The sequence below is a fragment of the Corvus moneduloides genome, chromosome 2, assembly GCF_009650955.1.
Source record: "Corvus moneduloides isolate bCorMon1 chromosome 2, bCorMon1.pri, whole genome shotgun sequence".
NCBI lineage: Eukaryota > Metazoa > Chordata > Aves > Passeriformes > Corvidae > Corvus > Corvus moneduloides.
The window spans coordinates 123,308,039-123,333,626 of NC_045477.1; the positions used below are offsets into that span (position 1 = coordinate 123,308,039).

The following is a 25,588-nucleotide window of genomic DNA, read 5'->3' on the forward strand; positions in this document are numbered from 1 at the left end:
TTTGTGCCTTTTTTTTGTCAATTCGGTGTGCCCCAGTGAGACAAGGGCTGCAGTGGGTGTTCTGCAGAGCTCCAGCACAATATTGCCACGCAGCAAAAGCAGAGAAATAATAACAGCCACAACTGGGCACTGTTCTCACTGGATGCTCAGTAAAAAAGAGACTCCTTGAAATAAAGGGCTCAAAGGAAAGTGTTTCCCTTTGGATGTGTTTCCTTTTGGATGTGTGAAATGCAGGATTGCCGAGTGACAGTCCGCAGAAATTCAGTCATTCTTTGTTTGTGGGAACTGCCCTGGAGAAGGAAGTGAGTGCAAAAGCCCCACAAGCCCTACAAAAGCAGATCCAGACAGGCTGCAGAGCAGGGATATCTGGATGCAGAGTGGGAATTCTTCTGGTGCATTGAAGCAGTTGCCATTAGGATTTTATTTGGTGATGCAGTCTCCTGAATTTCTTCTTGTTGGAGTGCCCTTTGTGGGGAGGGGGCATCACTTGTGGAAGAATTCTCAAGTATCTTGGTTTAGGTAAAATACAGTAACTAAAGTATTTTTTATAATTTTTATGGAAAAAGTAGTGTGTAGACTTCCTTTGGAATAAACTGTACTTCTTTAAATGTTTGCAAATCCCTGTGTTGTGTGTGTGTGTCTGTGAGCACTCCTGTGTTTTACAGAACACGCTGCAGACTGTAAATAAAACTACCAGAAAGGTGTTTAAGTCTTGTGGACTGAATGTACCATTTAATGGGAAAGTGAATAAATTATTAACCAGCAGTTGCTAAGTGGATGCTTCCTGCAAATATCTGAAATCTTTGTGGTGTTTGTGTGCAGGTTTCAGCTGGAGTTGCCCTGGCATTGCCTCCCAGAGGGGCAGGATTGCTCCCCAGGAAGTTCTCCAGCCAGAAGTCCCTCTGGATCCGGATTATTTTTTTAAAAAAGTTTAGTTTGTCTTGGCTTTTTCTTTTTTTTTCCTGCCCTTTCTGGTTTGTCTCTCCATGTTCTTATTTTACAGAGGAACCCCTCCCCAGCCTGGCCAGAGCCGCAGCCTCCTTCATGTGCTGCTGCCTCACTCGCTGCTGCCGTGCTGGCTCAGGAATGTGCTCAAAGCCCGGCTAAGCAGGAATTGTTCCGGGCCTGCTCTGTTTAATTGCTGCCGCCGCGAGCAAAGCTGCCCCTGCTCCTTGAGGGGAGCGCTCGCTGCAGCCCGGCAGGAAAAGAGCCCAGGAAAAGCCGTGCTCTTTGCAGGAGAAGCGCTGGGAGCAGAGGGGAGAGCGGGAAAAGGGAGCGAGAGCAGCTGGGCGGGCAGGGCGGCATCAGCGCTGATCCCTCCGCGGGCAGGAGCGCATCACAAATAGTCCCTCGGGCGGATCCCTCCGCGGGTGGGGTCACATCACCGCTGATTCCTCCGCGGGCAGGACCGCATCACAAATAGTCCCTCGCGGATCACTCCGCGGCCAGGACCGCAGCACCCCGCGCGGGTGCCTCCGGCGGATCCCTCTGTTATAAATGGTATTGTGATGTTGGCTTTTCGCATGTTACATCATTGTTATGAATGTGAGGTAAAGAAATTCAGCCAAATTAAATTAATAAAGAAATAGATTTTATTCCGCGGCCGAAAGATCGGTCACACAGAAAGCCACGATGGAGAAAAGCAGCCCGAGCCCGGGGTCGGAGCTGGGTGAACACGCATACATCTGACCTCTATCGCACCAGAGCTCCCAAGTTCACGGGTGCTGCTTCAGCTGGTTCCTTCTTATACAGTTTTCGGGCAGAGTCCGAATTAATTCTATTTTTCTCGCAATTTAGCATATTCATGATGTTTTCTTGTCCCGGAGTTGGGCTGCACAAAGCCTTTCCTGGGTCTGATTAATTGTCCATCCTAGATGATGAATGGGCCATCTCTGAAGATGCTTAAGAGAGTTTTGTGTGCTCCCATTCAGGAAGCAGCGTGTTTTCAGCTGGAAATTTGGGGTGGTTTTGTTTCTTCAGGGTCTGGGGTCTTTCCTGAGAGAATCAGCCCTCCCATAAATCGCCCGGGTTGTTCTACACAGCTGCTTTGGCCATGGCTCAGAGAGAGAGAAGGGAAATGACTTTTTACGGGGTTGAAATTTCTCCAGGCAGGAGTGGGACGTCGTCTTGCCCCTCCCCAGAGCCCTGCAGGCGCATGGGAGTAGCTCAGTGCCGGCGCAGTTCTCTGAGAAATAACAATGCTTGGGAGGTTCGAGTGTTGATAACAGCTCTCCTGTCTGCTGGGGCCAAAGGTCTCACGGTCCCGGACTGGTGAGGGAGAAAAGGAGCTTGTGCTGTTCCTGGAAAAGCTTCTGTTATTCCTTGTGCAGCCTTTTAATTCTGTGTTCTGATGGACTGTCCGCTGTCTTTCTAACAGGACTTGTCAGAGATTCAGATTTAGGAATTGAATTTGGGTCCGTTCACTTCAGGATCTTGCCAAGCCTGAAGGCCTGGGGCGATGACTGCTCTCAGCGAGGGCTCTTTATGAATCCTCTGTCAGATTTCCCTCAGTGCTGGGCAGGAAAAGCGAGGGTTTGGATCAGGAATTCTGCAAGCGGGCCCTGTGTGACTGTTGGCTTCTTGTGTGTGTGTGTGCATCAGTGAGCCAAAATCAAGAGCAAAGGCTGGTTTGGTTTTACGAACTTAGAGTAACTTTAAAAAAAAGAAATCAACTTTTTCTTCTTTTTAAATTTAGGTGCTGGAATTGCCTGTCTGGACGTGTGCTGAGCTCTCGCTGCTGTGGACTGTGCAGCCTCAGTTGCTGCAGGTTCCTGTTCTTCTCACCAGCTCAAAGTACACGTGGGGTTTTTTTGCCCTTCTATATAGAGCTGTTGAGTTTGGGTGATTTTCCTGAATTGAGGATATTGAAGGTCGAGAAGGAAGATTTGTCTCTTTTTGTGCTTTTCTGTTGTTTTTAGCACCTGCTCAGCATCTGAACGTGGTTGGAATACTGGAAACATAAAAGAAACATAAAAGGTTTTGGATTCAGTGCTTATTTGTGCAAACCCAGTTTTTTTATCTTTTTTTTTTTTTTTTTTTTTTTTTTTTGAAAGGTCTCCACTGTTCCTGGTAGTTTTATGTAGAAAAGGTCATATGAACAGCAGGGAGCAGTGAGCACTTGGAAGGGGGGGTGCAGGTAGTTCCTTCAGGGTGGGGGAGTGAATGTGGCCTAGGAACAGCTCTGTGGTCAAGTGAGCAGCAGAGGAACTGAAGGATGCTCTTCCCCAGCAGAGCTGCTGCTTTGTGTTCTGGGGCAGCGCTGCCGGTGCTGGGCTTCCTCGGGGAAAACAGCTCCTTTGGGATGTGCTTTGCTGTGAAGGTTTCCCTGAGCTGGGTGTCTGCAAGAGGCGTCGGGATACCAGTGTCAGGAGTTTTCCATGGTTTCCAGGCTGTTGTACACAGCACGTTCCGGGCAATTTGCCAGCGTGAGGCAGAGCAAAATGGGTGCAATTGGACCCTGCAAATGCAGTTCAGGCAGATGTTGATCTTTTAACTTTTCCATTGCAGGTGCGAATTCTTGGGCATTTGTGAGTCTGCCTTGACTTGCAGGGATTGAAGGGTTTAGGTGTGGAGTTGTTTGGCCAGCTTGCTCCAAGGCATGGTGTACTTCTGGAAGTGCCACACACCTCGCAGGACCGAGGAGCTGCTGGCTGGGTGCTGGTTCTGCTCTGCCCTGGGAACTGGGAGCCCCTGGGAGGGCTGGGGGTGACACCTGGAGATGGGCTGGGGAAGCCTGGAATTGTATCTCAGCACTTTTCTATGCAGCTCTATGGACCGGTGTGTGCTGAATGAAGCGGCTCTTCAGCACAATAAATTCAGCAGTTTGGAAAAACCATGGAATATCTCCGAGTTAATGATGGGAGAGGGTTGGGGCTGCTCCCTGATAACGTGCAGGGCTCGGGGGTGCGAAACGAAGATGAGGAGAGGAGTGGGGGCTGCTCCTCGTGGTCGGGGCGCCGCGGGCGCTGCGCAGCCTTCCCCTTTTACTTCCCAATTCTTCATTTTGTGCCTCCTTTTCCCTTGGGGATGCGCCCGGGCCGCATTCCAGCTGCCGCCGTGGGACAGCGCCTGCGGGCGGCGGGGTTTCCCGCGTGATTGACGGGCCCAGCGGCCAATGGGAAGGCGGGGCGGGCCGAGGACTGGCCAATGGGGAGGCAGCTCGGGGCTGCGCGTGGGCAGTTGGAATCAGCGGGAGCGGTTGGGGCGGGCGGGCGTGGACGGGCCCGGGCGGTGAGCGAGGAGCGGGAGAACGGGATGGGGAACGGGATGGGGAACGGGGGAACGGGATGGGGAACGGGATGGGGAACAGGGAACGGGATGGGGAACGGGGAACGGGATGGGGAGCGGGGGGGAACGGGATGGGGAACGGGATGGGGGAGCGGGGGAACGGGATGGGGAACGGGATGGGGAACGGGATGGGGAACGGAGAACGGGATGGGGAACGGGGGGGAACGGGATGGGGAACGGGGGAACGGGATGGGGAACGGGATGGGGAACAGGGAACAGGATGGGGAACGGGGAACGGGATGGGGAGCGGGGGGGAACGGGATGGGGAACGGGGGAACGGGATGGGGGAGCGGGGGAACGGGATGGGGGAGCGGGGGAACAGGATGGGGAACGGGGGAACGGGATGGGGAACGGGGGAACGGGATGGGGAACGGGGGAACGGGATGGGGAACGGGATGGGGAACGGGATGGGGAACTGGGGAACGGGATGGGGGAGCGGGGGAACGGGATGGGGAACGGGGAACAGGATGGGGGAACGGGGAAACGGGATGGGGAACGGGGGAACGGGATGGGGAACGGGAAACGGGATGGGGGAACGGGATGGGGGAATGGGGAAACGGGATGGGGAACGGTATGGGGGAACGGGATGGGGAATGGAGGACGGGATGGGGGAGCGGGATGGGGGAGCGCGGAACGGGATAGGGGAGCGGGGAACGGGATAGGGGAGCAGGGAACGGGATGGGGAACGGGGGAACGGGATGGGGGAGCGGGGGAACGGGATGGGGGAGCGGGGGAACAGGATGGGGAACGGGGGAACGGGATGGGGAACGGGGGAACGGGATGGGGAACGGGGGAACGGGATGGGGAACGGGATGGGGAACGGGATGGGGAACTGGGGAACGGGATGGGGGAGCGGGGGAACGGGATGGGGAACGGGGAACAGGATGGGGGAACGGGGAAACGGGATGGGGAACGGGGGAACGGGATGGGGAACGGGAAACGGGATGGGGGAACGGGATGGGGGAATGGAGAAACGGGATGGGGAACGGTATGGGGGAACGGGATGGGGAACGGGGGACGGGATGGGGGAGCGGGATGGGGGAGCGCGGAACGGGATAGGGGAGCGGGGAACGGGATAGGGGAGCAGGGAACGGGATGAGGGAGCGGGGGAGCGGGATGGGGGAGCAGGGGAACGGGATGGGGAGCGGGGGGGAACGGGATGGGGGAGCGGGGGAACGGAGGATTGGGATGGGGAACGGGGGAGCGGGACGGGGGACTGGGGAACGGGATGGGGGAGCAGGGGAACGGGGTGGGATACGGGGAACAGGATGGGAGAGCGGGGGGAACGGGATGGGGGAGCGGGGGAATGGGATGGGGAACGGGGGAGCGGGGAACGGGATGGGGGAGCGGGGGAACGGGATGGGGAACGGGATGGGGGAGCAGGGGAACGGGATGGGGGAGTGGGGGAACAGGATGGAGAGCGGGGGAACAGGATGGGGAACGGGGGAACGGGATGGGGAGTGGCATCATATTTATTTTTATTTTTGGGTTTAATATTATTTTTATGTCTAATTTTTCCTTTCCCTTCCCTTCCCTTTCCTTTCCCTTTCTCTCTTCCACCTTTCTTTCCCTTTCCCTTTCCCTTCACATTCCCTTTCTCTTTCTCTTTTCCATCTCTTTCTTTCCCTGATTCCTGAATTTTTTTTGCCCCAGAATCCACAGCCCAAGCCACGTGCACACACTGCAGATGTGAAGTGTATTTTTACTGCCAGCAAGCACCTGGGAATAAAAAAACCTCAGCCCCAAAGCTTGATGTCTAAACAGCAACACAGAAGTTCTAAACCAGCTGTCTGGATTTGAAAAGACATATGTCTTTGGAAGTTAACATAGAGTTCAACTTGATGTAGTGATCGACTTAGGTTCAGCTTAAAAAAGGCCCTACTGACATTTTATTGTACCTAATCCCTGCTTTCCCCTGCGTTTTAGTTCTTGCCTCTCGGCCCACTCTGTTTCACGGGGCTGTACATGGTAAAACACTTCCCTGTGTGCTTTCTGGGTTTGAGCTGCCCTGCCCTGGCACGTAGGGTCACGGTTAAGTAGAAGAGTTATAAAACTTAGTGGTTCGTCTCTTTTTCATGGGTTTTTGGGTAGAAAACTTACGGGCCCGGTGTGGGAATAACTCCTAGCCCTCAGCGTCTTGTTGACCGCCTCCCGTTGTCTCGCAGGTCCCCGAGGCGGCTTCGGATCTCCGCGGTCACCGACGCTGCCGATTTTCCCGGCGCGCGCCGTTCGACGTCGAGGAGCGGCATCCAGAAGCTGTGTCGGAGCATCTTCCTGGCTGGAATGTTTTGAGTAAGGGCTGCAGTCAGGGTGTAAGCTGAAGGGTGTGTGACTGTGTGTGTGTGTGTGACTGTGTCTGTCTGCCTGTGAGAAGAGTGCGTGTGTGGAATGGTTCTGAACCTTGTGTGTGGGAGTTTTGCCTTTCAGGCTTTTCAGCTACTTTTTAAACTTAGAGTAAAAACAACCCAGCTGCGCTGGCTGGGGATTTTCTCCCTCCCAGCTGGGTTTTTTTATCTGAGACCCGGCCAGTCTGTGAGGTGACGTTCATCGCCAGGGTTTGGGTGCCGACCGTGCCGGGGATTTGTCAGGCGGGATGATTTTGGGGCTCCCGGGAACCGCGTTCCCATGGGGTGCTCTCGAGACAGAGAGCGAGGGTGGGTTTGTGTGTCAGCTGAAGGAGGTGTGTGGTGGATGAGTGTTTTCTTCTCCAGTGTGCTGCTGTTGTTTTGGGTTTCCTGGAACAATAAAATGTCCTTAATTTTCCAGAAATAGAACAATTGTTACATTGTACTGATAGGGGGTTGGCTTGTGTTGCTCTGTGTTCGTGTTTGCTGCTGCACTTGCACATATTGCTCTGTATGTCAGTTGGACTTTGACCAGTGTGCATATGGATTGTACTTGTGCTTGTGTACATTGTTGTTATTCCACTTGCTTTGCTGAAGTAGTAAATAAAAAACCCTCGTTCAATCAAGTTGAATAAACCCTAATAAAGATACCCCCCCCCCCCCCCTTGTGGTTGCTCTCTTCCTTTGGATGTGGTTTAGTAATTTTTTCGTCCGTATTTCTTGCTTGCTGCTCTGCTTTGCTTTACTTTTCAGTCTATTCCTCACTTGACTTTTTCTAACTCTTTATCTTTTTCTTGCTGTTTAACTGTTTCTGGATGTCTCTGTCACTCTATTTCTCAGTTTCTCTTTTTCTCTTCAACACTAATTCTCTTTTAAACTCGATTTCTTTTTCTCTCAAACCCTGTTCTTCTGTTTCTCTGTTCCTTTTTCTCTCTATTTTTCTTTCTCTTTCTTTATGACTCTTTCTTTCTCTCTGACTTTTCTCTCTCTGACTTTGACTTTCTCTGACTTTGACTTTCTCTCTCTCTCTCTCTCTGACTTTGACTTTCAAACTACCTTTCTCACCTTCCCTCCTTTGTTCATTTTTACCTTTCTACCTTAGTTTGTTTCTGTAGCAGCTTGGAAAAAAACAGAGACCGCTCTTTCTTCAGGCACGATCTGCCCCAGTCTTTGTGTTTCTATTTTGGGAAAGTTTTAAGAGAGTTTTGGGAATGGGCACAGGGAAAGACAAAACAGATCCATGCCCACAGACTGGTCAGGGCAGACTTTTCTGCTCCTTCTAGCCCACTGACTCAGACATGAAACCCCCCAGCTTTCTGGGAGGTGAAGGAAGAACAGTCACACCTGGTGCTTCTACCTGTAGCCATTTGCCTGCTCTGCATCTTTCCCAAGAGAGCAGAAGGCCCTTAGAAAAGTGAAGATCAATGGAACAAGTTGCTCTTCTACACAGGGCTCTCGTTAAGGCTGGAATGGCTGCTGCCAGCCTCTGCACTTTCTGCCTTTCCAACTTCCTCCCTTTGTTCATTTCTACCTTTTTAACTTTCTACCTTTGTTTGGTTCTGAGTCTCTACCTTTCTATCTTTCTACCTTTGTTGCTTTCTACCTTTCTAAATTTCTAACTTGACATGTTTGTTTGTTTCTACCATTTGAACTTTCTATCTTTCCATCTTTCTTCATTTCTAACTTTCTACATTTCTACCTTTGTTCATTTCTGCGTTTCTACCTTTCTGCATTTGTTCATTTCTACCCTTCTGACCTGCCTTTCTACCTTTTTTGTTTCTACTTTTAAGACTTTGTACCACCTTTCTAAGTTTTCTCTCCTTTTACCTTTGTTCATTCTTACCTTTGTTTGTTTCTAACTTTCTACATCTCTGACTTTCTTCGTTTCTACCTTTCTGACTTTCTACATTTCCAACTTTCTACTGCTAGTTTCTACCTTTCTACATTCCTACCATTTTTGTTGCTACCTTTCTAACTTTCTACCTTTGTTTGTTTCTAACTTTCTAGATTTGTCCCTTTCTCCTTTGTTTGTTTGTAACTTTGAAACTTTAAACCTTTGTTTTTCTCCCCATTTTTACCTTTCTAGCTTTGTTTGTTTCTAACACTCTACATTTCTAACTTTGTGCCTTTCTAAATTTGTTTTTTACTTTCTAACTTTTACCTTTCTAACTTTGTTTCTAACCTTCTTGTTAGAGTGAAAGCTCCTCTGGCCTCAGGTCCAGAGGGAAGCCAAAGCATTAGGTTTGAATTAAAACCTTTGGACAAGCTGACATCCATGAAGCCACACCAAAGTGAAATAGAAATACAGATTTTTAACTTTTAGTAGAAATAGATGCTAAGTGCCTTAAACCTGAAAAAGCTGTAGCAGAGATCTTAAACACAGCTCTTGCTGCAGCAGTGTTACCTTTTCACAGAATTCTTTACTTTAGACAAAATATAGATAGAATTACACTGTTCATATTTTTTAGATGGAGTGTTCACATAAACAATAAGAGCTGATAGAAACTGTATATGCAAATCTGTGTAATACAGATGTAACACTTGTGTGAGGCTTACGATTGTTAGAATTAGACCGGGATGGGTTAAGAAAAAGAAAACTAGAATGGTGTGTTAATCTTACTGGTCAATTAACAAATAGAATCCACACTTCTGTAAGAAAAAATACAGTGTATGGAGCATATAGAAGAAGCTGGTTTTGCCTGCTGCTGCTGCTTGGCTTTATCATGTAACCCCATTCGAACTCTGCCTTCAAGACAGTACCAGAGAGTTCTGTTATCCCGAGGACTTGGGGGATAGTTGGCAAAAATTTCCGGGGGCCCAGGCTGGACCGAGCTTTTAACGCTCCCCGGATTCACGGGATCGGGGATTCCAGCGTGCCCTGCACGGGTTTTTTCAGGGAAGTCCCAAATCCGTGTGAGCGCGAAGCAGAATCCCCTGGGAGCTGTGAAGGCAACGGGATATTTCTTGGGAATTTTGAAGGATTGGGTGAGTCCTCAGTGTTAGGTTGGAATGAACGCAAATTGTCTGGGAGTTGCTGGTTTAGGGATGGCCGGGTCTGGGTTTGGATTTGTGGGCACCGAGTGTTCCTTGTGTCAGCTTTAGGTCTGGATTGGTGGGAGTTGTCAGAGAAAAGAGAAGGCAATTGAAATGCAGAGCTCCATTCTTGGAGAAATGATCAGGATGGGAGAGGAAAGGCTGTGGAGCTGCTGGGAGCTCCTGTAGAACGAAAGGATCTGAGGCCTGGAGGCAAAAGCTGTGGAACAAAGCCTGAAAAGGGTGTGGGGTGGGGCGGGAGGGGGAGGAGGGCACCGTGGGGGGGTGAAAGAGGGAAAGAATCCCTGCTCTGGGAATCCAGCCGGGACCAGGAGAGGATCATTTTCCATCCACTGCTCTCAGTGCAATCCTAATAAGGATGGTCGAAGGAAAGTGATTCGTTTGTTCTTAGGTTTGGAATGAAAGGTGCTCTTCCAGAGGGGGTTATTCACCTGTTAAAATTCTGTTGGATACAGGAAAAGAGGGAGGAAGCAAGCAGCTGGGGAATGAACGGGTGGATTTTTTGGTGGATACAGGGAAAGACACAGGAAGGGGCTGTTAAGTAAAATACACCTCACGGGCAGCACCAGGAGAAGCCTCAACTGCCCTTTTTTTTCCAAGCTCTGACATTCCAGAGGAGTAAGCTGTGGTCAGCCCATCACTTTCTGAATTCCTTGGATGCCCAGTGCTTTGTTGGGAAGAGATAATATTTGGAAATGAACAAATCCGGGGATGTAATTTCCTGATAGTAAAGCCCCAGAGACCCTGGTTTTGATATCCTTCCAGCACCCAAACGCAACAGAGGGAATCCTGGCGGAGCTGGAAATCGCTGTCGCTCCGTCGGTGGAATTCCTGGGAAATGGAAAGCAGCAGAAGCAGCAAGAACAGAGTTGGAAGCGGGCTCCAGCCGGGTAAGGCAGACACCAAATCCTTTGGAGCTGGGCAGGGGTGGGAAGAATGAATTCTTACATTCGTAGCCCATGGATTCCTGAGCAGGATCCCGGCAGGGAAGAGTGCAGGGATCAGACTGGGGACTGATCCCAGCTGGGGGCAGCGAGCCTTGGAATTGGCTGAAGGGAAGAAAGAGGGATCCTTTGAGCACAAGGATCAGCTGTCAAATGCGGAGATGGCATCAGACAATTCCTCGGGAGGGTTTAGTTCCTGGGCCAAATCGATCTCCTGCCTTGTGAAGGAGCTCAGAGATCTGGGAAGAGCCCAAGCAACGCAGGGAATGCAGTGGCAGATAAAACTGCCGGGGAACGGTGGGGAAAAGCATCCGAACAGGGGGCCTCGTTTTGTACAGGAACGGTACAAAAAATTGTCCGAAAGAATAGGAATGGAACGGGATTTTACGTATTCCTCGGAGGCCACAATCCAGTGGGAAGGCTGAGAGAAGGAAGCAAAGCCTAAAAAGGCAAATGAGCCAGATCTGCCCAAAGCCTCCAATGGCCACATTCCCTGGCATTGCTGAGGACTTCAGCCGAGCTCCAGGCAAAAGGTGAGCCCCTATGGAATCCTTTCTGGGAGACCATATCCAGCTGGGACCCTTCCTGGAGAAGGCCATGGGATATGGGTTATCCCAGGTCCAGAGAATATGTCATTTCCTTGGAAAAACACTTGGATCACTGCATCACTTTCTTGTTTTAGGCTCACCAGTCACCCGGGCTATCCAAGTCCATCCTCCCCAGCGGGGAGAGCGGGAGCACGTCCGGCCATGGAGAATTTCTGGGAGAGCCCGGGAGAAGAAAGAAGGCTCCAGCTTCACAGATCTGTGTCATAACCCATCCTGTCGGCCGCTCCTGTTTGATCCTGGTGCATTTGTCCTCTTGGATTCAACCTGAGCAGCGCTAATTGCTGGCAATGAAGCAGCCTTTGGTACTTCTTTTCCACAAAACCTCTCCATCCTGCCCTTCAATCCTGTTGCAAACACGGGGAAAACCCAAAACTCCGTTTTTTCCCCTCTCCCCTTCACTTTGCCTCCTCTTTTCTTGCAGGCTTTGGGCTATCCAGGCTTGCATGTGGATTAGGCAGAGCACCCTGTAGGCTCAGCTCCAGGTGGGATTGCAGCGGTGTTGGAAGCACCAGGGATTCTCCCAAGGTTTGGTGTGAGGAGCTGCATCTTGGGAGGGGCTGGGATTTTGTGCACTTCTGGGGGTTTTTTTTCCTGTTTGCCTTTTGGGCCGCCTCAGAGAAAAGGCTGAAAACCGAAGAAGCTGAGGGGGGGTTCCCAAACTCCTTTCCAGCCCTTCAGAGGAGGCACAAAGCCACGTGCAGCTGAGGAAAGGGATGTGAGGAGAACGGCAATAATGGAGCCTTGGGACTCTGCACTTCATTCTTTTCACGTGTTTGGAGGTGCAGGAAATGCCAAACCCCACAGGAATTCTGTGTCTGTAACATCGGGTGCAACCTTTTGAAACCCAAGTGCTCGGAGTGGGGTTTTCCCAAGGGTAAATCCCGATGTGACATGGCAAAGCTTCAGTGAGGATTTCCAGGCTTGACTGCACAGCTTTTGGGAAAGCTCAGTAGCCAAACAAGATCAGATTTCTATCGGATTTGGATCAAACGTGGCGTTTAAATCTGGGACAGCTCAGCTCCCCGGGTGGGAAAGTGCTTGGAGTAGCCGAGAGCTGAGCCGTTGTTGAGAATTCCAAGCGTTGTGTCCTTACGCTCCTTAATACAGCGTTTAAATAATTGATCCTGAATGGAGCCAGTATCAGAGGGATTTGTTAGAGGGGCAGGAATGTTTTTTCACGTGGCAGTCTGTCGGGATAGTCAAGACTCCTTACGTCAGAATTAATTGGTCTTCCTTCTTTTCCCTTTTGTTCTTTCTAGATTGTGGCTGAGTGGGGAGAATATTTGGGATAAAGAAACGAAATGCCCGAGGGAAGCTTCGTGTTCCCGTGGGGATGCTTTAGGCGCGTGCAGCTTCTGAGCTGCACCGAAACTTGAGGCTCCCCCGGAAACCTTCCGAAGCTGGAAGGGCCGGGGAAGAGAATTCCAGGAGAGGTGTGGGAAGCGCTTTCTGCCAGGTCTGGACAGCACCGAGGTGGGAATGACTTCAAAGTGTTCCTTGTCCCTGTCCTGTTCCCAGCCCAGGACAAAGTTGGTGTTCCCTGAGCGGCTGCGGTTCCCTGGATGTGGCAGGAGGAGGTCTCTGCCGGGGAGTGGGAGAAATGTCCCTGCCCGGTGCCGTGTCCTTGGCGGGCAGAGAGCGCCGATCGTGGCAAGGGGGGTTTGGGAGTGTGGAATCAATCCTGGCTCCTTTTTAAGGGGGTGTTTTAATGAGTCATCAGCAGGGACCACTTTTAGCCAGCTTTAGTTAAGTTCCTTTTGCACAGGTTTCATGTGGCTTTGATGGTGAAATCACCAAACCCTGAAGTTTGCCAAATTACCCCTGAAAAGCTTTAATGAACCAATCCTGAGGGAACTGGGGATTAGATATCTGGGATCTTATGGCCCTTTGAGGCCATGTTGGGTTTACCCCCTGATTTTGGTGCCGAGGGAAACTCCAAGCTAAGAATAATCCAAATATGAAGCACTTCTCACAAAAGTCAGCTTTGCAAAGCTTTATTTGGGCTAAAAAAGAAAAGATGGGAATGCCCTTGGCAGAAAAGCAGCTGTGAGGCACAGCAGGCTTCAAATGCCTGTCAGCAGGCGCTCCAGGAGAAACGGCTGCTGGCTGCGGGCATCCTGGGCTTTCCAGGCAGGTTTTGTACTGGATTGCAAGGCAGTTCTCCTGCCTCTGGGGGGTGGCACCTGCATCCCACTGGAAAGGGAAAATGTGGAGAGAGCGGCAAGCGGGAAGACGGTTGCTGACGTGTGTCCTTGGATTGCAGTTCCTCCCGGTGAGTCTGTGCTGCTGGAAGTTTGAAGGAGATCAGTCCTGGAGTACGTGTGGGTTCACCGGTGGGGCTTGGGAGAGACGCTGGACATGAAATTCCAGGGATGTTCCCCTTGCTGGAGTGAGAAGCAGTGGAAGCACTTTGCTGTCTGCTTCTTCATCGCCTTCACCTCGGTCCCCTGGGGCTCCAGGTAATCCCCTCTCACCTTTGCTTTTCCAAGGGTCTCTAAATGAGGGCTTGAGCTTTGGTGTAGCTCCCTTTACAGGGAAGATCTGTTCCAGGAAAGGTCTCCTGGTCCGGACCGATGGCGTTGCAGGAAGAGCAGGAAACGCCAGAGCTCCTGTGGCTCCCTCATCTGATTTGCCTGCAGGCAGCAAGGATCATTCCCAAGTGTCATCCCCTGGCTCCGTGACTCGGGGAGGTTGTGTTCCCCCAAAGGCCAGGGGCCGCTTTGTGTTGCAGCTCACGGAAGTCCAGCTCGGTGGTGCTGGGTTTGGTTTTTGTGTGCAATGAAGGCACTAAAAAATTCCCCTCCTTCACTGGCACAGCCCTGGAGTGGGAGCAGATTCCCCTTATCCCGGAGTTATCCCGCTCCTGCCCTGGATCCCTGCGGTGCCGTGTGTTCTCCAAGCTCACAGCACTGCTGGCTCTAAACAAGAAAAACAATCCCTGTTCCATCTCTTCTCCGTCCTTGATGTTCCCAGGCCCTGCATCTCCCTGGCTATTCCCTGTGGGAGTCTTCATCTCCATCCCACCTTATCCCGATCAAATAAGGGTCTGAGACGTGTTTAGCAGCAAATGCATTCTTGTAAAGAAAGCCAAGAGCAAAGAGCGTCCAGATGCAGAGAAGTCTTTAGAAAAGCATTCCAGACGTGCAAATGAGGGATGTGTCTTCCTGCATCTCCTGTTGTTTTTTCTCTGTCAGGTTTTGGAAGGGTTTTCTCTCAGTGATTTCCTGCAGTCCAGGTGCGTCCCTTCTTTTGTCCAAATCCAGTGCCAGAGGATTGAACAACTGACGAGTGGGGTCTGGGATGAAAACGGTTCTCCTAAAATGAGGGAAACAATGCTAGAAGAGAAATGAGCATCCTTTTAATGCCTGGAATAAAAATGCTGGAAAAGGGCAATTTTATTTGATATGGTGTCTTTCTCTTTTTTTTTTCCATGGCTAAAACTGCACGGTGAGCAATCAGAGCAGAAATATGAAATGCAGGAGTCTTGGATTCCACAGTGGGATTAACTTCCCTTTTCTGCTCTCTTTCAGGACAGGAAAAAACCACTGAACTCGCCCCATCTTTGGGACCAAGAGCTTTGGTGTTGGAGTAGGCAAAGCCAGCTAGGGCCCCCCTTGTCCTGCCCATGGTGTGGGTCAGGGACAGGCTCCTCTTCTCCTCTGGGCTGGGATGAACTGCCTAGGGAATGCTCTTTCTGACAGGCCGGTCCTAGCCCCGGCTACTGGAAATGGGCAGAGGTGAAGAGGCAAGTGCCAGAGTTCCTTGGGGATGATGGAATTGTGGTGTTTGGCTGTGCCCAGAGGGGCAGGTTGGGCATTTTTGTGTGTGTGAGGACCGGTTTGGGTGCTGGGGAGCCCGGGGAGCCGAGCTCTCAGTGCATTCCCAGCTCTCCCAGGGGTGGCAGCTGGTGCAGGGCTGGGTGACAGCCTCTGGTCGGGCTCGGGGCAGGCCCTGGCCCCGGCACAGACACGCTGGGGTGGTTTGGGGCCGCCTGGGGAGCCGTGGGAGGCAAATGAGGGATGGTGCTGGGCGGAGCGATCGGCCTGCGCTCGTGTCAGCGCAGCCGTGCAGGGCACTGGGATCTGGGTAAAACACCGGCTCTCCTGGCGTTCAGGGATGCAAGGTCTGAGGGACTGGATTTACTTGGGACTTTCCAGGACAGCAGGAAGAAGAGGAAATGTGGTGCCAGAGGTGCGTCCCATCCGGTTGCATTTCCGTCTTTCCCATTTCCATTTCCTCCTCAGTGCGGGTGTCCCCTGCAGCCCATGAGCACGGGGCCGCTGACAACTCCCTGTCTGTAGAGGGATTCCTTATGGAACAAGGGCAGATGACACTTGTGTGAGGCTTACGACTGTTAGAATTAGACCAGGATGGGTTAAGAAAAAGAAAACTAGAATGGTGTGTTAATCTTACTGGTCAATTAACAAATAGAATCCACACTTCTGTAAGAAAAAATAACAGTGTATGGAGCATATAGAAGAAGCTGGTTTTGCCTGCTGCTGCTGCTTGGCTTTATCATGTAACCCCATTCGAACTCTGCCTTCAAGACAGCTGTGAGACTGTGAAATAAAGAACTCAGCAGAACAGCAGCCTCCTCTGCTCTTTCACCCTGGTCCGAGAAGGAAGGGTACCCTGTCAAAGGCTCAACACTTGCCTTTCTGAGTTTGTTTCTAAATTTCTACCTTTCTAATTTTGTTTCTAATTTTTTTTTTCTTTCTAACTTTGTTTGTTTTTAACTTTCGACCTTTGGAAATTTGTTTGTTTCTTGTATTTTACCTCTTTGTTTGTTTCTAAATTTCTGCCGTTGTAACTTTGTTTCTAACTTTCTACTTTTTACATTTCATTTGTTTTTAACTTTTTACCATTCCTCCCAGCGAGGGATGTGTGCAGAATACTAAAACCTGTTAAGTTCTTCACTTTTACATCTATAGGCAAGTGCTACTGATTTAGATGTAAATTCATTTTGAAATGAGCCAGCCCTCTCTCTCTACTCTGTCGCATACAGGAGTATAAGAAGCTGGGAATAGAGATCAGCAAGTTTTGCGAATAACGAGCCGGCGTTTTTCTGTAGGAAGGAAAGAAGCAAGTGCCTGGCCCCAGGAGCCGAGACGCTCGGGCTGCAGGAGCTGCAGAGCGCCCAGAGCCGGCTTTTCCCTCTGCTGTCCCTGCCCCCGGGCTGAGCTGGGCGGCGCTGCTGCCGCCTGGTGGCGAAAGCGCGGCACTGCCGCCCCCGACACGGCGCCCCGGCGCTGCTGCCGCCCGGTGCCGGCTGAGCCGAGAGGGCGGGCGGCGGCCTCGGTGGCTGCCGAGCGTGGCAAGGGCAAGGAGCGGGAGCGAGCGGGGCTGGGTCTGTCAGCGGAGGGGAGGGGCGAAGGGCGGTTCGGAGCGCCGAGGGACACGGCCGTGCATGAGTGGGGCCACAGCTATGGAAAGGAGTGGGCGCCGTGCGGGGCGGTGACCGCGAGGAATGACAGCGCGGGGGGCGGGGCCGGTTTTGCCGGGCAGCAGAGGCGCGGTCGCAGCGCGACCCGGGCGGGGGGCACCGGGCGGGCACGGTCGGAATCGAGCCGCCCGCGTGTCGCTCTCAAGGAGGCGGCTCGGAAAGGAAGGCGCAGTTCCGCGCTCTCGGGACGGCGTTAAGTGACGTTTTTATTAGAACCTGCCAGGACCTTGCAGAGGGTGGTTTACACTTCCGCCACACTCAAGATGGCGGACGCACTAGGCCCCTTGGAGAGGTGTCCCTGCCGATGCCTGCCGCCGGTCGCGGAGCAGTCGCCCGCCTCCGGCGCCGCTGACCCCACCAGCCGTGTCCTCGCGCCGGGAAGCACCGCGGAAAATCGCGCGGAAAGCGCGGGGCCGGCGTCGGAGTCCGGGCCGGATTCAGGCAGCCGAATAGACGCCCTTGTGAGGGGCGGCGGGGGCCCTTAAGTGTACCACACTAAAGATGGCGGCTCGACCGGAAGTGGCTTCTGCCAGCACCCAAGATGGCGGCGAAGGGCGGAAGTTGCATCACCGCCACACTAAAGATGGCGGCCGTGTACGCTGTTTTCTGACCTTCTCAATATGGCGGCAGGGAAGGCCCCCCCCCCAGGTGCGTCTATTCGGCTGCCTGAACGCAACGCCGACGCCGACGCCAGCCCAGCGCTTGCACGCAGATTTCTGAGGCGTTTCCCGCTATGCGGACACCGACTGTGGGGTCAGCGGCGCCTGGGGCAGGCGGGAGCATTCAGGCAGTCGAATAGACGGAGCGGGGTCCTTCCGGCCGCCATCTTGAGAAGGTCGAATAGCCACTGACGCAATCGCCACATTGGTGCGGTACCGGTGACTTCCGCCCTTCTTCGCCAGGAGCGGCAATGGCGGAGAGCCCGGGGAGCAGCGCTGCCGGGCCGGGGGCACCGGCGCGGGTGCTCCGGGCTCGGAGGTGAGCGGGGAACGGGGACAGCCACGAGCGGACGGTGGGGGCCGCGGGAGATCGGTATTCCGGCCCAGGGATGGGTGTCCCGGCACAGGGATGGGTGTCCAGGCACAGGGATGGGTTCCTGGGCTATCTAATAATATTATATAACGATCGTACAAGGAGATCTATATAAAAAATCCTCCATTGTCATCCTTCTCCCAGCCCCTCTGTGTTTTCAGGATCTTGGGGGAAGAGTTTGGGTCTGGACAAGGCTCTCGGGCACAGGGTGGGATTCTTGGGGTGCAGGGCCAGGATTTGGACTCGATGCTCCCTGTGGGTCCCTTCCAGCCCAGGAAATGCTGCGATCCTGTGCCTTTGAGGGTGAAATAAAGGGGATCGGTGGGGTTTTGTGCCCGCTGTGTTCACGGCCCCGCCGGCTCAGGGCGGGTTCAAGGCGCAGCTGCCCCGAGCCAGCGGGACCGGCCGGGGCTGCTCGCTCCCGGTGCTGCCGCCTTGTGGGGAGAGCCCGGCACTGCAGCCCGCACAGGCGCTGGACCACGGGATCGGCGTGGAACAGCAGCGCCGGGAGTGCTGAGGCAGCGCAGGGAATGCTGCGGTCCCAGGGAATGCTGCGGTCCCAGGGAAGGCTGAGGCGTCCCCTGCTCGGGGCACTCGGCAGCAAATCCCTGATGTTGAGCAGCAAAAGGAAAGTTCTGGGTTAGTGGGAGGAGGTTTCTGGAATGGAGCTGGGACAGGTGCTGATCCACGCATGGAATCACGGGCTGGTTTGGCTTGGAAGGGACCACCAAGATCCTTTACACTCTGTTTGTTGTCTGATTCCACAGCAAAGAACATCCAGAACTGCCACCTCACCCTCACGGACAGCAGGAATGTCTTCCATAGCTCTTGTTTTGGAATGGGAATGGCTGTTGGGAGCTCTGGCAGGACCAGGTAAGAAGAGAAATGGGATCATTCTGGCTGCTGCTGGAGGTGGTTTTCTGCTTTCAGGCTGTTCTTCTCATTGATCCTTTCACAGCAGTGTTCTAGGGCACATTTGAGGGTAATTCCAGGAATTTCAAACCAGATAAAAACTGGTGGGGCAGAAATGTGAACCTGATCCATTTCTGGTAATTCCAAGCTTCTCCCACAACACCGTTCCAGGGGAAAGCTGATGAAAGGGTAAAGATGCAGAGGAACAAGTGCTGTAAACCCCCCTGGCGCTCTGAGAGAGCAAACCTTGCAGTACTCCCAGCAGATCTCTTGGAGAAAGTGTGGGATCGCAAGGTTTTCCGGGAAAGCAAAACAGGGGCGGAGATGAGGGAATAGGCTTCCAGTTCTTCCTTTAGCTGAAAGCCTGGGGGAATTGAGAGGGGCCACAAGAACTGTTTGTGTAGGAAAATGGGAGTTTGGGGGCTGAATCTGAGTTTCCCTCTGGGGCATTTTTGAGGGAAAAGCTGAGGTGCTGTTTAAGGGAGAGAATGCACATTTTTGGGGTGGAAAAGGTTTAATCAATATCGTAGAGGAAATAAAATGTTGGGGGTAAAAGTGGATGCAATCTGGAGGGGACAGAAGGAATATTTTGGAGGCAAAATGGGGAACTCAGTAGTGGACAGAAGGGGAACATTTTGGAGGCAACACTTGACAAACTCTCTGGGGTGGAGAACGAAGACATTGAGGGAAAAATGAGGTGATGAGCAGTGGGCACGTAGGGAAGGTCGTGGGGGTAAATGTTGAGAAAAGCCCCGTGGTATTCAAGAAATCCTTGGAAGCAGGACTGAGGAATTCAGTGGTGGAAAGATAGGGGAATTTTGCGGGGGTAAAACTTCCAAAGATCTAAGAGTTGAGAGTGTGTGTTTTTAGGTAAAAAGGACGTCTTGTTGAAGTTGGGCGTCTGGATTGTGGCATTTATGGATCACAGGGTGTTTTTCCTGAAAGTAGAAGATAAAGAAGACTCCCAAAGCCTCGGTAGCTGTGTTAAGAAATCCCTCCCAGGGAAGAAAGGTGCCTAAACCTCCTAGAAGTAGGGACTAATTAGCATGGGAAGGGAAAAACCCACCCCCAGTGGGAGAGAGCCCGCCGGGTAAGGGAAGAGAAGGATGCCCTTAAGAAGGAGCAGGGAAGGTGAATTCCTCGGTTTGCTGAAATGTATCAAAAAGTTTGGAATCTGGGTCTGTGTGGAGGCCGGGATTTTCTCGGCCATATGCAGAGCCCAGCACTAGGAATAGAGTAATTCCAGGCTTTCCAACGCCAAAAATGCAGTACCAGAGAGTTCTGTTATCCCGAGGACTTGGGGGATATTTGGCAAAAATTTCCGGGGGCCCAGGCTGGACCGAGCTTCTAACGCTCCCCGGATTCACGGGATCGGGGATTCCAGCGTGCCCTGCACGGGTTTTTTTCAGGGAAGTCCCAAATCCGTGTGAGCACGAAGCAGAATCCCCTGGGAGCTGTGAAGGCAACGGGATATTTCTTGGGAATTTTGAAGGATTGGGTGAGTCCTCAGTGTTAGGTTGGAATGAACGCAAATTGTCCGGGAGTTGCTGGTTTAGGGATGGCCGGGTCTGGGTTTGGATTTGTGGGCACCGAGTGTTCCTTGTGTCAGTTTTAGGTCTGGATTGGTGGGAATTTGTCAGAGAAAAGAGAAGGCAATTGAAATGTGGAGCTCCATTCTTGGAGAAATGATCAGGATGGGAGAGGAAAGGCTGTGGAGCTGCTGGGAGCTCCTGTAGAACGAAAGGATCTGAGGTCTGGAGGCAAAAGCTGTGGAACAAAGCCTGAAAAGGGTGCGGGGTGGGGCGGGAGGGGGAGGAGGGCACCGTGGGGGGGTGAAAGAGGGAAAGAATCCCTGCTCCGGGAATCCAGCAGGGACCAGGAGAGGATCATTTTCCATCCACTGCTCTCAGTGTAATCCTACTGAGGACGGTCAAAGGGAAGTGATTCATTTGTTCTTAGGTTTGGAATGAAAGGTGCTCTTGCAGAGGGGAATATTCACCTGTTAAAATTCTGTTGGATACAGGAAAAGAGGGAGGAAGCAAGCAGCTGGGGAATGAACGGGTGGATTTTTTGGTGGATACAGGGAAAGACACGGGAAGGGGCTCTTAAGTAAAATACACCTCACGGGCAGCACCAGGAGAAGCCTCAACTGCCCTTTTTTTCCAAGCTCTGACATTCCAGAGGAGTAAGCAGTGGTCAGCCCATCACTTTCTGTATTCCTTGGATGCCCAGTGCTTTGTTGGGAAGAGATAATATTTGGAAATGAACAAATCCGGGGATGTAATTTCCTGATAGTAAAGCCCCAGAGACCCTGGTTTTGATATCCTTCCAGCACCCAAACGCAACAGAGGGAATCCTGGCGGAGCTGGAAATCGCTGTCGCTCCGTCGGTGGAATTCCTGGGAAATGGAAAGCAGCAGAAGCAGCAAGAACAGAGTTGGAAGCAGGCTCCAGCCGGGTAAGGCAGACACCAAATCCTTTGGAACTGGGCAGGGGTGGGAAGAATGAATTCTTACATTCGTAGCCCATGGATTCCTGAGCAGGATCCCGGCAGGGAAGACTGCAGGGATCAGACTGGGGACTGATCCCAGCTGGGGGCAGCGAGCCTTGGAATTGGCTGAAGGGAAGAAAGAGGGATCCTTTGAGCACAAGGATCAGCTGTCAAATGCGGAGATGGCATCAGACAATTCCTCGGGAGGGTTTAGCTCCTGGGCCAAATCGATCTCCTGCCTTGTGAAGGAGCTCAGAGATCTGGGAAGAGCCCAAGCAACGCAGGGAATGCAGTGGCAGATAAAACTGCCGGGGAACGGTGGGGAAAAGCATCGAACAGGGGGCCTCGTTTTGTACAGGAACGGTACAAAAAATTGTCCGAAAGAATAGGAATGGAACGGGATTTTACGTATTCCTCGGAGGCCACAATCCAGTGGGAAGGCTGAGAGAAGGAAGCAAAGCCTAAAAAGGCAAATGAGCCAAATCTGCCCAAAGCCTCCAATGGCCACATTCCCTGGCATTGCTGAGGACTTCAGCCGAGCTCCAGGCAAAAGGTGAGCCCCTATGGAATCCTTTCTGGGAGACCATATCCAGCTGGGACCCTTCCTGGAGAAGGCCATGGGATATGGGTTATCCCAGGTCCAGAGAATATGTCATTTCCTTGGAAAAACACTTGGATCACTGCATCACTTTCTTGTTTTAGGCTCACCAGTCACCCGGGCTATCCAAGTCCATCCTCCCCAGAGGGGAGAGCGGGAGCACGTCCGGCCATGGAGAATTTCTGGGAGAGCCCGGGAGAAGAAAGAAGGCTCCAGCTTCACAGATCTGTGTCATAACCCATCCTGTCGGCCGCTCCTGTTTGATCCTGGTGCATTTGTCCTCTTGGATTCAACCTGAGCAGCGCTAATTGCTGGCAATGAAGCAGCCTTTGGTACTTCTTTTCCATGAAACCTCTCCATCCTGCCCTTCAATCCTGTTGCAAACACGGGGAAAACCCAAAACTCCGTTTTTTTCCCCTCTCCCCTTCACTTTGCCTCCTCTTTTCTTGCAGGCTTTGGGCTATCCAGGCTTGCATGTGGATTAGGCAGAGCACCCTGTAAGCTCAGCTCCAGGTGGGATTGCAGCGGTGTTGGAAGCACCAGGGATTCTCCCAAGGTTTGGTGTGAGGAGCTGCATCTTGGGAGGGGCTGGGATTTTGTGCACTTCTGGGGTTTTTTTTTCCTGTTTGCCTTTTGGGCTGCCTCAGAGAAAAGGCTGAAAACCGAAGGAGCTGAGGGGGGGTTCCCAAATTCCTTTCCAGCCCTTCAGAGGAGGCACAAAGCCACGTGCAGCTGAGGAGAGGGATGTGAGGAGAACGGCAATAATGGAGCCTTGGGACTCTGCACTTCATTCTTTTCACGTGTTTGGAGGTGCAGGAAATGCCAAACCCCACAGGAATTCTGTGTCTGTAACATCGGGTGCAACCTTTTGAAACCCAAGTGCTCAGAGTGGGGTTTTCCCAAGGGTAAATCCCGATGTGACATGGCAAAGCTTCAGTGAGGATTTCCAGGCTTGACTGCACAGCTTTTGGGAAAGCTCAGTAACCAAACAAGAGCAGATTTCTATCGGATTTGGATCAACCGTGGCGTTTAAATCTGGGACAGCTCAGCTCCCCGGGTGGGAAAGTGCTTGGAGTAGCCGAGAGCTGAGCCGTTGTTGAGAATTCCAAGCGTTGTGTCCTTACGCTCCTTAATACAGCGTTTAAATAATTGATCCTGAATGGAGCCAGTATCAGAGGGATTTGTTAGAGGGGCAGGGATGTTTTTTCACCTGGCAGTGTGTCGGGATAGTCAAGACTCCTTACGTCAGAATTAATTGGTCTTCCTTCTTTTCCCTTTTGTTCTTTCTAGATTGTGGCTGAGTGGGGAGAATATTTGGGATAAAGAAACGAAATGCCCGAGGGAAGCTTCGTGTTCCCGTGGGGATGCTTTAGGCGCGTGCAGCTTCTGAGCTGCACCGAAACTTGAGGCTCCCCCGGAAGCCTTCCGAAGCTGGAAGGGCCGGGGAAGAGAATTCCAGGAGAGGTGTGGGAAGCGCTTTCTGCCAGGTCTGGACAGCACCGAGGTGGGAATGACTTCAAAGTGTTCCTTGTCCCTGTCCTGTTCCCAGCCCAGGACAAAGTTGGTGTTCCCTGAGCGGCTGCGGTTCCCTGGATGTGGCAGGAGGAGGTCTCTGCCGGGGAGTGGGAGAAATGTCCCTGCCCGGTGCCGTGTCCTTGGCGGGCAGAGAGCGCCGATCGTGGCAAGGGGGGTTTGTGAATATGGAATCAATCCTGGCTCCTTTTTAAAGGGGGTGTTTTAATGAGTCATCAGCAGGGACCACTTTTAGCCAGCTTTAGTTAAGTTCCTTTTGCACAGGTTTCATGTGGCTTTGATGGTGAAATCACCAAACCCTGAAGTTTGCCAAATTACCCCTGAAAAGCTTTAATGAACCAATCCTGAGGGAACTGGGGATTAGATATCTGGGATCTTATGGCCCTTTGAGGCCATGTTGGGTTTACCCCCTGATTTTGGTGCCGAGGGAAACTCCAAGTTAAGAATAATCCAAATATGAAGCACTTCTCACAAAAGTCAGCTTTGCAAAGCTTTATTTGGGCTAAAAAAGAAAAGATGGGAATGCCCTTGGCAGAAAAGCAGCTGTGAGGCACAGCAGGCTTCAAATGCCTGTCAGCAGGCGCTCCAGGAGAAACGGCTGCTGGCTGCGGGCATCCTGGGCTTTCCAGGCAGGTTTTGTACTGGATTGCAAGGCAGTTTTCCTGCCTCTGGGGGGTGGCACCTGCATCCCACTGGAAAGGGAAAATGTGGAGAGAGCGGCAAGCGGGAAGACGGTTGCTGATGTGTGTCCTTGGATTGCAGTTCCTCCCGGTGGGTCTGTGCTGCTGGAAGTTTGAAGGAGATCAGTCCTGGAGTACATGTGGGTTCAGCTGTGGGGCTTGGGAGAGACGCTGGACATGAAATTCCAGGGATGTTCCCCTTGCTGGAGTGAGAAGCAGTGGAAGCACTTTGCTGTCTGCTTCTTCATCGCCTTCGCCTCGGTCCCCTGGGGCTCCAGGTAATCCCCTCTCACCTTTGCTTTTCCAAGGGTCTCTAAATGAGGGCTTGAGCTTTGGTGCAGCTCCCTTTACAGGGAAGATCTGTTCCAGGAAAGGTCTCCTGGTCCTGGACCGATGGCGTTGCAGGAAGAGCAGGAAACGCCAGAGCTCCTGTGGCTCCCTCATCTGATTTGCCTGCAGGCAGCAAGGATCATTCCCAAGTGTCATCCCCTGGCTCCGTGACTCGGGGAGGTTGTGTTCCCCCAAAGGCCAGGGGCCGCTTTGTGTTGCAGCTCACGGAAGTCCAGCTCGGTGGTGCTGGGTTTGGTTTTTGTGTGCAATGAAGGCACTAAAAAATTCCCCTCCTTCACTGGCACAGCCCTGGAGTGGGAGCAGATTCCCCTTATCCCGGAGTTATCCCGCTCCTGCCCTGGATCCCTGCGGTGCCGTGTGTTCTCCAAGCTCACAGCACTGCTGGCTCTAAACAAGAAAAACAATCCCTGTTCCATCTCTTCTCCGTCCTTGATGTTCCCAGGCCCTGCATCTCCCTGGCTATTCCCTGTGGGAGTCTTCATCTCCATCCCACCTTATCCCGATCAAATAAGGGTCTGAGACGTGTTTAGCAGCAAATGCATTCTTGTGAAGAAAGCCAAGAGCAAAGAGCGTCCAGATGCAGAGAAGTCTTTAGAAAAGCATTCCAGACGTGCAAATGAGGGATGTGTCTTCCTGCATCTCCTGTTGTTTTTTCTCTGTCAGGTTTTGGAAGGGTTTTCTCTCAGTGATTTCCTGCAGTCCAGGTGCGTCCCTTCTTTTGTCCAAATCCAGTGCCAGAGGATCGAACAACTGACGAGTGGGGTCTGGGATGAAAACGGTTCTCCTAAAATGAGGGAAACAATGCTAGAAGAGAAATGAGCATCCTTTTAATGCCTGGAATAAAAATGCTGGAAAAGGGCAATTTTATTTGATATGGTGTCTTTCTCTTTTTTTTTTCCATGGCTAAAACTGCACGGTGAGCAATCAGAGCAGAAATATGAAATGCAGGAGTCTTGGATTCCACAGTGGGATTAACTTCCCTTTTCTGCTCTCTTTCAGGACAGGAAAAAACCACTGAACTCGCCCCATCTTTGGGACCAAGAGCTTTGGTGTTGGAGTAGGCAAAGCCAGCTAGGGCCCCCCTTGTCCTGCCCATGGTGTGGGTCAGGGACAGGCTCCTCTTCTCCTCTGGGCTGGGATGAACTGCCTAGGGAATGCTCTTTCTGACAGGCCGGTCCTAGCCCCGGCTACTGGAAATGGGCAGAGGTGAAGAGGCAAGTGCCAGAGTTCCTTGGGGATGATGGAATTGTGGTGTTTGGCTGTGCCCAGAGGGGCAGGTTGGGCATTTCTGTGTGTGTGAGGACCGGTTTG

The 25,588-nt window shown here is 52.2% G+C and overlaps 1 protein-coding gene and 3 long non-coding RNA genes across 36 annotated transcripts; 3 read left to right on the top strand and 1 right to left on the bottom strand.

Moving 5' to 3' along the window:
- LOC116440472 lies at nucleotides 1–11,823 on the bottom strand. Its single transcript, XR_004238627.1, has 3 exons — nucleotides 11,812–11,823; nucleotides 3,062–3,066; nucleotides 1–389 (listed from the first exon to the last, which is right to left on the bottom strand). It is a non-coding gene; the product is annotated as an uncharacterized LOC116440472 (long non-coding RNA).
- On the top strand, nucleotides 550–3,835 carry LOC116440469. 2 transcript variants are annotated; one of them, XR_004238623.1, is made up of 3 exons: nucleotides 550–929; nucleotides 1,004–1,500; nucleotides 2,430–3,835. It is a non-coding gene; the product is annotated as an uncharacterized LOC116440469 (long non-coding RNA). The 2 variants fall into 2 exon arrangements; XR_004238624.1 differs by lacking the exon at nucleotides 1,004–1,500 and having other exon boundaries at nucleotides 552–929.
- Nucleotides 4,006–6,580, top strand: LOC116440470. The gene is made up of 2 exons (XR_004238625.1): nucleotides 4,006–4,230; nucleotides 5,941–6,580. It is a non-coding gene; the product is annotated as an uncharacterized LOC116440470 (long non-coding RNA).
- On the top strand, nucleotides 9,417–25,496 carry LOC116440467. Of its 32 annotated transcripts, none has more exons than XR_004238595.1 (16): nucleotides 9,417–9,617; nucleotides 10,452–10,576; nucleotides 10,969–11,163; nucleotides 11,313–11,540; nucleotides 11,660–11,763; nucleotides 12,498–12,711; nucleotides 13,502–13,697; nucleotides 18,481–18,586; nucleotides 20,958–21,082; nucleotides 21,474–21,668; nucleotides 21,818–22,045; nucleotides 22,166–22,269; nucleotides 23,004–23,407; nucleotides 24,009–24,204; nucleotides 24,296–25,193; nucleotides 25,277–25,496. XR_004238595.1 is itself a non-coding variant. In XM_032101320.1 (6 exons), exons 1-5 carry the CDS (start codon nucleotides 16,706–16,708, stop codon nucleotides 22,019–22,021), a joined length of 693 nt encoding a protein of 230 aa, XP_031957211.1. In that variant the 5' UTR covers nucleotides 16,529–16,705; the 3' UTR covers nucleotides 22,022–22,045; nucleotides 22,166–22,386. The 32 variants fall into 32 exon arrangements, 1 of the variants encoding a protein (XP_031957211.1); XR_004238604.1 differs by lacking the exon at nucleotides 9,417–9,617 and adding an exon at nucleotides 22,415–22,523 and having other exon boundaries at nucleotides 10,137–10,576; XR_004238601.1 differs by lacking the exon at nucleotides 9,417–9,617 and adding an exon at nucleotides 11,909–12,017 and having other exon boundaries at nucleotides 10,138–10,576.
- The last annotated feature ends 92 nt before the right edge of the window (nucleotides 25,497–25,588 follow it).

Coding starts and splice junctions, on each gene's coding strand:
- LOC116440467 (XM_032101320.1), top strand. CDS start 16,706: ATGACAGCGCGGGGGGCGGGGCCGGTTTTGCCGGGCAGCAGAGGCGCG. Junction 20,124..20,957: donor TGGGAATTTTGAAGGATTGG/GTGAGTCCTCAG, acceptor ATATCCTTCCAG/CACCCAAACGCAACAGAGGG. Junction 21,083..21,817: donor TGGAAGCAGGCTCCAGCCGG/GTAAGGCAGACA, acceptor TTCTTGTTTTAG/GCTCACCAGTCACCCGGGCT.